Source organism: Crocodylus porosus, unplaced genomic scaffold (genome assembly GCF_001723895.1).
Source record: "Crocodylus porosus isolate Cpor-Errol unplaced genomic scaffold, CroPor_comp1, whole genome shotgun sequence".
Taxonomy (NCBI): domain Eukaryota; kingdom Metazoa; phylum Chordata; order Crocodylia; family Crocodylidae; genus Crocodylus; species Crocodylus porosus.
In genome coordinates this window covers 8,763,928-8,773,704 of record NW_017728951.1, presented here as the reverse complement: position 1 = coordinate 8,773,704, position 9,777 = coordinate 8,763,928, and the positions used below count along the sequence as shown (strand labels likewise).

The 9,777-nt window shown below is 44.3% G+C and overlaps 1 protein-coding gene across 1 annotated transcript in view; it reads right to left on the bottom strand.

The window, feature by feature from the left end:
* The window catches only part of FAM53B (family with sequence similarity 53 member B), a 112,912-nt gene that overhangs the window by 66,587 nt on the left and 36,548 nt on the right, over positions 1-9,777 (bottom strand). Inside the window, exon 3 of the mRNA XM_019556080.1 lies at positions 6,702-7,480. Coding sequence (XP_019411625.1) covers positions 6,702-7,480 — 779 coding nt within the window. The remainder of the gene's footprint in view (positions 1-6,701; positions 7,481-9,777) is intronic.

The following is a 9,777-nucleotide window of genomic DNA, read 5'->3' as shown; positions in this document are numbered from 1 at the left end:
GGTCTGCTAAGCAAGCAGACCTGGGAAATGCCCTTCCTTCACAAATATACACCGATATTTAGCTACAAATTTGCAAATTGAATACAAACCTGGGAGAGATTTGATGATTGCTATCATGCTACCTAGAGCGTTTAGCAAACGTGCAGTGGAGCAAAGCCCTAAATTATGGATGTAACTCTCAGAAAGGGACTAAGACTATTACCACAAAGTGGCCAGGACAGCATATTCCAGTCCTCACTATCCATGTAAGGGTGGGCTGCCAGGACTAGGTGGGATTTTGTTTAAAAGCATCATAAAACAGTTTCTAATATGTTATAGAAAAATGTGTTTAAAAGGATTTGTGAATGTAGGGATTGGAAAATCTGAAAGATACAGAAATGTTTTGTACTTCTCTCCAGTGCACAGTGAAATGGAAGAACTTGACCAGATGTTAAAATTACAAGCCAAATTAACTAAAAGAGTCCATCCTGACAGCACAGGAAAAAATGGCTCCAGGAGCAAAGTATGCATTGCACTGTTTGCCCCTGCTAGAAGAAACTATGTATTTGTGCTTCCCTGAGATAGCTGTGCTATCTCCTAGTAAGGCTAAAAAGGCAGTCATGCAGATCAAATTCATTTTTGCTAGACAACATTTCTTTATGTGACATAGTATTCTCTGAAAATGGGCCTCTATTAAGTATGCATGAGTTATTACACAGTTTGCAGTGAAGCACTGGGTTTGTCACTACAAATCCCCCATTATTTCCAATCCAAGGCCCAGTCCAAAAAAAGGTCAAAATAAGGCATCTACTTAGTCAAGTTCTTCCTTACGTCCAACCTGAAACCATTCTCTAACAGTTTATGGCCATTGCTCCTTGTCCTCCCCTGAGGTGCCCTGGTGAACAGCTTTTCTCCCAGCTGCCAATATTAACCCCTTACATACTTACAGATGACCACCAAGTCCATTCCCCACCCCCCAAGTCTTCTCTTCCTGAGACTGAACAGTTCCAGATACCTGGCTTTCCCTATAAGATTTGTCCTCCAGGCCCTTAACTTATTATTGTGGTCCTTCCCTGGACCCTTTCAAGATTTTCCATGTCTTTTTTGAAGTGTGGTGCCCAGGACTGGACACAGTACTCCAGGTGGGGTCTCCCCAGTGTCAAGTATAGAGGAAGTATCACTTCCTCAGCCCTGCTCAGGAGACATTGGCTAATGCATCTCAGTATGCCATTAGCTCTGTTGACTACAGCATTGCACTGGTGGCTCATGTTCATCCTGTGATCAACCACAAACTTGAGGTCCTTTTCAGCCATTCTGCTGGCCAGGACATCTCATCCTAACCTATATGCATGTCACTGGTTACTTCTCCCCAGGTGAAGCACTCTGCATTTCTCATTATTGAACTATATCCAGTTCTGCTCCACCCACCTTTCCAGCTTGTCCAGGTCCACTTGGATCCACATCCTATGGACCTAGCATGACAACTTTTTCCCATGATTTAGTATCGTCCACAGACTTAGCCGGTGTGCTTTCCACATCCTCATCTAAATCATTGAAAAAGATGTTGAACAGCACGGGCCAAGAACTGAACCCTGTGGGACACCACAGGCCACCTCCCACCAAGACAATACAGACCCATCCACTAACACTCTCTCAGTTTAACTCTTTAGCTAGTTCCCAACCCACCTAACCATGGACTCTGCCAGCCCACAATCCCCCATTTTTTTTTTATAGGAGTGTGATGGGAGACCATATCAAAGGCCTTTTTAAAATCTAAATATATGACACCAAACACGTCTCCCACATCTAAGCAGTTTGTTACTTGATCATAGAAAGAGATGAGGTTGGTCAGACACAACCTTCCCACAACAAAACCATCCTATTCTTCAGCATCATGCTGTCTACCAGTCTCTCACAAATGGACCACTTGATAATTTTTTCCAAAATTTTATGCAGTATTGAGGTCAAACTGACCGGCCTATAGGTTCCTAGATCCTCCCTCCTTCCCTTCTCACCACATTGGCCAGTCTTCTGGGACCTCTCCCAAGCACCACAAACCTTCAAATACCTTCCCCAATGGTCCTGCAATGACTCCAGCCAATTCCTTCAACACTCTTGTGTGTAGTCTATCCAATGCTGCCAACTTGAAGACATTCAGCTGTTCTAAGTTCTCTCTCACCAGTTCAACCCTGACCATTGGCTGGCAATCGTGCTTCCCACCCCCGTCCCCTGCATCCATCCTGTATATGACCAGGAACACCAATGCACAAGTATTCATTAAATAGTTCATTAAAGAGGTTAATTAATAGTTCTTATCAGCTGAGAACTGCCTGCCCAGAGGCGTTTTCCATCTATCAATTTCACTGTGAAATCCTATGAAATATGAACTTTCATTTCTACCCACAAGGACTTTTTTCTCCAATGCCTGATGAAGGGTGTTTGTGCTCAAAAGCTTGCAATTAAAGATTTTTTTTTTTTTGCAAAAATATTGTTGGTCTAATAAAAGATATCACCTCTACCATGAGCCCTGACTGCTTTTCCCTCTAGACCACTACGGCCACAACCTGGAAACCTGACACATAAAAGAGTTCAGCTTTCTCCTGGCTGTCTGTTATCAGCTGTCCCTTCCCATTCTGCAAGGGCCCCCCATTTCCCTTGGTCTTCTTCTGCTCCCTATATACCTAAAGGACTTCTTATTGTTCTTGATTTCAATCGCCAACCTGATCTCAGTCACCATTCTTGTCTTCCTTATCCTCTCCCTACAAATATGGGCTATTCTTGTGTATTCCTTCTTGGTGACTATTTATTGGATTCCTTGTTTTCACTGTCCTTAAACCTCCTTTTTCCTTTTTAAACACTCCTTGACTTCTCTTCTAAGCCAAGAATGTTTCCCAGCCCCTTTACCACCTTTCCTCCGTACAGGACTGGACCTTTTCTGAGCTCTGAAAATCATTCCTTTGAGGAATGACCACTCTTCCTGAACTCCCTTCCCCTCCAGTCCCTCTTGCCATAGGGTCTCTCCCACTATTTTCCTAAGCTCACTGAAGTTAGCTTTCCTGAAGTCAAGCTCTTCTGCCCTACTAGCTGACTTCCCTACCCCACAATGGATACTGAATTCTATTATCTCATGATCACCATCTCCCAGACTACCCTCAGATCTCCCACCAGGTCATCCCCTCTGGCTAGAACCAAATCCAACAAAGCCTTCCCCCTGGTCGGCCTGTTCACCTTCTGTACTAAATAAAGTACTTCCATGCAGGCCAAAACCCAATGTGAGCAGTAAGTTCTGGCTGAGTGTTCCTCCCAGCAGATGACATGGTAATTGAGGTTACCCATGACAGCCATGTCCATTGAATGTGGGGGCTCCATCATTTCTCTGGATAATTCCAGATAACCAGCTCCTCCTCCTGGTGTGGCAGTCTGCAGTAGTTACCTATCATCAAGTCACCTTCTCCTCATCTCCCCAGTATCCTGACCCACAGGGTCTGGAGTCACCCTTCTCTTGAACCAATCTGGATCTCCAAGGAGGCATACTACTCCTTTACATAGAGAGCTACTCCCTTCTTCCCTACCTGACCCCTTCTGTGCAGCCTGTAACTCTCTAAGCATACAGCCCAGTCAAATGTGGTGTCCCACCAGGTCTCTGTTATTCCGAGATCATATTCCCTATTTGCTAGCAGGAGCGCCAGTTCCTCCTGCCTATTCCCCATACTCCTAGCATTTGTGTATAGACACTTAAGTCCCCCACTAGTAACCCACAGCTCCCAATATTCAGTTATACAACGGCACCAGTGGAGTACATGTCATCACCCGCCGGCATTTTGCTCTGCAAAAATACAAACATCTGCACTCCAAGAAACTGGTATCAGAATCGTTAGAACTCTGCAGATATACAGGACAAACAAGGAAGGAAAAAAATATGTTTTGGATTTTAGACGAACGCAAGCTACAGAGAAAGAGGTGACACTTTCAAATCCCTGAAGAAAGAAATAAGAGGTACCACATCAGCTGTTTTTCTGAAGAAGATAGCAACCGCTGCAAGCTGTGACCACTGGGACAGGGCAAAATGGACTTACCTTCACCTGCCAGCAAAAGTGCTGATATCTCAAGAGATACCTGCAAGTCCATATAGCAATGCAGGGTGCCACAGGAACTAATGGAACATTATTAGTTAGAGTTATGAGTACTGGAACTTTTGTATTTTTTTTTAATGTTTTGGCTGAGAAAAGATGTGGGGACTGGACCTTTAAAGGCAGAATAAGCCAGTTAAAATTGGTTATTATACTATGCATGAGATCTTATAACAATGCTGAACAGTTAGAGAGTGAATGAAGCATATGCCTTGTCAGTCCTCTTGGCTCTGATGAGCAATTGCTGAATAACACTCCCTCATGCAACTAGTGCCCTTGCTACCAAGCAAGTAAGTGTTCACCAGTGTACAAAGTCGGGAGCATTATATTCTCATGGCTTTCAGACCAATATATACCCCAAGAGTTATTCCAAAACACCCAGCAATTACTTTCCCCAAGGCTCCTTGCATCTCAAAGGATTATAAATCCCCTCCGGGCCACTTCTATGTATGGTTAATGTACCTGGAGACTTGTTGATGAACCCTGAGCCACCTCCCACAGAGTACCTTCATTCACAGCTGCCTCCTTCACCTCTTCCTATTACCTCCACCACTCATGCCACCATTTCCTGAAGACAAGCCTGGAGCAAATGAAGCAACCTATATATAAGGGCACAAATATACATCACTATAGGTGCATCTACACATGTTGCTATGGTGACATTGTTACTGCACCATGGTTAGTACTTTCTTTAGGAACTATTAAATCACGGCACAGTAACAGCCTATACTGCAATGCGCACGGTTATTTTTAGCAGCTAATTTGCCCTAGCGACACACTATAACGGGAGCAGGTTGCTCCAGCGAAGTAGCTGCTGGTCACATGTAGAACCCTGCAGACGCTGTCACCATAGCCTGTTGCTATGGCAACGTGGCGTCACATGTAGACACACCCTAAATGTTTAAAAAATGTGTCCACCAATGCAAAGAAATGAAAAGGCCTTCAGTGGTGCCGCTTGTGTTATTACAACTTGTGGCTAATAAAATATAACAACATATGAAAGTTGCTTTTACTAACTACCCAGCTTATTAGCTAATAAAATGAGCTTGGCATATTAAATGCAACTAACACATTTCATCAAATAGAGACCCCCATGCACTGTACCTTCCCCCTTGCCCCGAATTAGCCAATTATGTAGTTTTCTGGCCCTTTTTATCATTTAAGTTTCTCAGCTCCAGTTAAAACTAGTTGCATCCTCAAACACAAATGAATTCATTCAAGCACCTATTGAGCCATAAGGTATAAAATGTTATAAAACACCACATTTTTTGTAAAAGAAATGTATTTAGAACACCAGAGGTCACTCACTGGCTTATGGAAAGGAGATGAAATTTGCAACTCTCTCTCTCTCAATCCCACCTGCTTAAAAGATACCACAAAATCTATTATTAACAACAAATTAAGGCTGATTATAGCCCTTTCCATCCAGGACTTTCACAAAGGACTTACGAGCTCAGTAAATGGTTGTACAAGCTAGATAAAGAGAATTTTTTCACACACAACAGAAATGCATTCACCCCTGGGCCAAAATACAGCAGCTGTTTAACAACATTATACAACAGAAAATAAAGGAGAATTCCATATGCAATTGAAACTTCAGGGGAAATTTTTGGCAGGCAGTATGTAATAACTCAATTTGGAATTTGGCCAGGATAGCTGGGTTAATACCCTAGTCTTGCAACAAAAAAAAAAAAAAGAGAGAGAGCCATGGGATCTTTAGACCCATATTTATCTCTGAACTACATAAAGCTGGGTATCTCAGGATTTTATTATTGTAAATTATTGACATTAGAAACACTGAATTATAAAACTGTGGTTGTTGAAAACTTTGTGCAAAATGGTATAGCTACTTGTGCTGTTCTTTGATGCATCACTTCATTTTGGTGCTTGGTCACACATTTTTAAAGGCCAAGATCACATAATTGAGTCTCGAAGGCTGTGGGCTCTGAAAGAAAATCGTTTTGGATATGCACTTCAAATCTCTTATCAGCACTGTGAATTGGCACTGCAGATTGAAGAGGAAACTTTTGCCCTGAGTTTGCAACTGAAGATGAAACCCAGTACAGAAACTAAGACTTCTTGCTGTCACTGCTAACAGCTAGCAAAGTTCCCAGTAGTGAAAATTCAGCTACTGATAACATTAGTGCTGAATACCCTTGATGTTGTCTTCACTTCCTCAACCAAGTCCTCGATGCTTTTTTACCTTACTTCATATATGAATTGTGCCTTAAGGACTATTTCTGGTTGAATTACATGCCATGAGGGAATAATGGAAAGGTGTGTTAAGGGAGTCAGCATACAGATCTTATTAGTGCAGGAAAGAAAAGAACCAAGCTTTCTAAAGATTGACACTAAAGGTCCAGCTGAAGAAGGAAAGTTTTCTGCTCTGACAAAAGGAACAAGCCTCTCCATAACACCCATATCCACTATATGCATATTAAAGCAACACCATCAGATGATAAAGGGATTTTAGCCCAACTGGAAACATTTAAAGCGTAGGCTGACCAAACAAAAGTACCATGTCAATGCTGTTCCATCTGGATGTTTGGTAAAGGTCCACTCATATTTGCTAGAGAGACATCTATGCCTTACCTGGGTCATCTTGGCAAGGTCCAGTGAAGGCCTTTGTTCCTGAACCTCCTCAGGCCGTCGTCGTTTAACTCCAACCTTCTTGTCGTTAAGGACACACGGCTGAGATCGGCTGCGGGACAGCCCGTTGGAGCGTCTCATCAGCTCTGGTGTTGAGGCAGGTGTGCTGTTTGCTGAGGGTGGACAATATTCCGAAGAGGAAAACTGATCGTGTGAGCAGGAGAGGGACCGCTGCATTTCAACCCTGCTGCTCTTTACAGAACTGTGGTCGTTACCCCAGATGTCACCTGCTTGTCCATAGATGGCAGATTTCCTCATCCCCTGGCATGGCTGACACCCATATCTGATGCTAAATCCAGACTGGTCATATGATGAGGATAGTATGTTTGACCTTGAAGGTAGGCTAAAACTAGAACTCCTCTGCATTGTGCTGAAGCCATTGGAGTAGCGTTGGACACTTCCCCCACTATAACACCGTCTCTTTTCTACTGGAGTCCAGACCTTTGACCCTAAAGGCCTCCAGGATGTCCTGCAGCTGGACATTTCATCAGAAAAAGAAAGTGACCTGCATTGGCGTTTGCTGGGAGGTGCTGAGGGGTTACCATTGTGGTCACTAAGACTGAGGTCTTTAATCAAGTTGGTCACTGAACATGTGTTAACTGTATCTCTTTGCCATATAGAGCCTTCTTCATTTTTATCAGGCAGGCAGTCCCAGATGTTGCTGCTAGGTTGCTCAATCTGCAGTGGACATTTCCTGCTGAGATCTCTCCATCTGTCATTTTCTAATTTTAAAAGAATACAAACATATATATAGACACATTAGCATTAATTATTTACATGATTCATTTTCTACATCCATTTACTAAGAATAACATGTAGGGCATTTTCTAATATAAATTAAGTAACCCTTAGAATACTGTTTCCATGCTTTAAAGCCATACACTAAGTTAAGGTGGATGGCAAGAGATAACGTGAAAACGTCAGCAGAAGCAAACCTAACTAAAACTATTTCTGAGAGGGAGGCAAGGATTGTGGGGGGTGTTGTTTGTTTGTTTGCTTTTGGTGATATCATTTTTTGGAACAACTACCTGATTGGGAGAGATGCTAGACAAGATTAGGGCACAACGTGCCCTTTGTCAGGTAAGCCTTTGAATATACCAATTGCACAAGAATTTAGCTTTATAAAACTTCAGTGACAACTTTATTTCCCAGATCAGGGGCGGGCAATTATTTTGGGCAAAAGGCCGCTAACTGAGTTTTGGCAAGCCATCGAGGACCTCATGACAGGCAGCTGGGGGCAGACAAATAATTTTCTAAATTTTTTAGGGGCCCTGCAAGCCAGATAGAATGACCTGGCGAGCCACATCTGGCCCAAGGGCCGCATCTTGCCCACCCCATCCTAGATTAACTACTCCTGAGAATCATTTGTTTAGCTCTGATCTCTAAAACAACAATTACCAGATAGGTTGATCAAGAAATGGTTAATACAAATACAAAAATAAACAGTTCACAAGTGTCTAAGGGACACCTAAAATCAGAATTAAGAACCAAAAACCTGCTTCAGCTACCATAACCCAGTGAAATAAATGAAGCTATGCCATTTTATACCAGCTCAGGATCTGGCTGCAAATTTTTCTTTGGAATTGTCCTGAAGATAGGAAGCCTTGGTAAAGTAAATGCATTACATTGAAGTGTTGCATCCCACCCATTACATCGGGTAGGATGGGCTCCACCTTTCCCCTAAAGGTAAGCGTGTGTTCTCTTCTAGGTTGGTGGATCTCCTCTGGTGGGCTTTAAACTAGGCTCATCAGGGGAAGGGAAAGACGAGGGAGGAGGAAGCCTTGGACCGCTAAACCAAGTGGCACTCACAAGTATAGCCCAGCCTAGACTGACGAGTGGAACATATACACAGGTAAGTAACAGGGGCCAGGGCAATGCTGTGATTAGGGGGCTAGTGCACACATACACAGAAGGCCTCAAATAACTCTACACAAATGCTCGTAGTATGGGAAACAAGCAGAAGGAACTTACCCTCCTGCTAGCTAACACCAACCCAGACATAGCGGGGCTCACTGAAACATGGTGGGACCCAACGCATGACTGGGCAGTGAATATCAAAAGCTATAGGCTGTACAGGAGGGACAGGACAGGGAGGAAAGGCGGGGATGTGGCGCTCTACATCAAGGAGGAATACGCATCCTCATCAGGTAGCACAGAGTCAGAGGAGGGGGCACATGGAAGTACTCTGGGTTAGAATACAAGGCAGTCGAGGGGAAAGAGACTTAACGGTGAGGCTCTACTACAGACCACCCAACCAAGGGGACAAGCTAGACCAGGAATTCTTAAGTCAGCTCACGGAGGTAGTTAGGTCAAAGAACGTGGTCATCATGGGTGACCTGAACTTTCCAGACATGTGCTGGGAAGAGCAGTCAGCCAGGTCTGACCGCTCATGTAGGTTCCTAGCCCAAATGCAGGACCTCCATCTAACCCAAGAGTGCACAGCCCCACCAGTGGAGACGCCTTGTTGGACCTGGTGCTGGCCACGGGTGATGACCTGGTGAGGGGGCTGCGGGTGCTCGACCACCTGGGCGACAGTAATCATTGTCTGCTGGAATTCACCATCCAGCGCAAGGTGGCAAAGGCCTGCAGCAAAACAGCAGCCCTAGATTTCAGGAGAGTGGACTTCAAGGAGGTAAGGAGAATAGTTGGGGAAGCACTGAGGTCCCGGAGGGGAGGGGAGCCAGGTGTCCAAGAAGAGTGGTTGCTCCTTATGGAGATGATCCTCCAAGCCCAGAGGGAGGTAATCCCAACAAGGATCAAAGGGAGCAGAAGGGCACAAAAGTCCCCATGGCTCACCAAAAGCATCCGGGAATGTCTTCTAGCTAAAAGGGAGGCATACACCCAACGGAAAGGAGGGGCCATCACCAGGAAGGACTATACTGCAGTTGCTCGGGGATGCAGGGGGGCACTCAGGAAGGCCAAGGTGGAGGTTGAACTGGGACTAGCTTCCCGGATCAAGGACAAGTCCTTTTTCAAATACATAGGGGGCAAAAAGAAGATACCGGGTAACGTGGGGCCC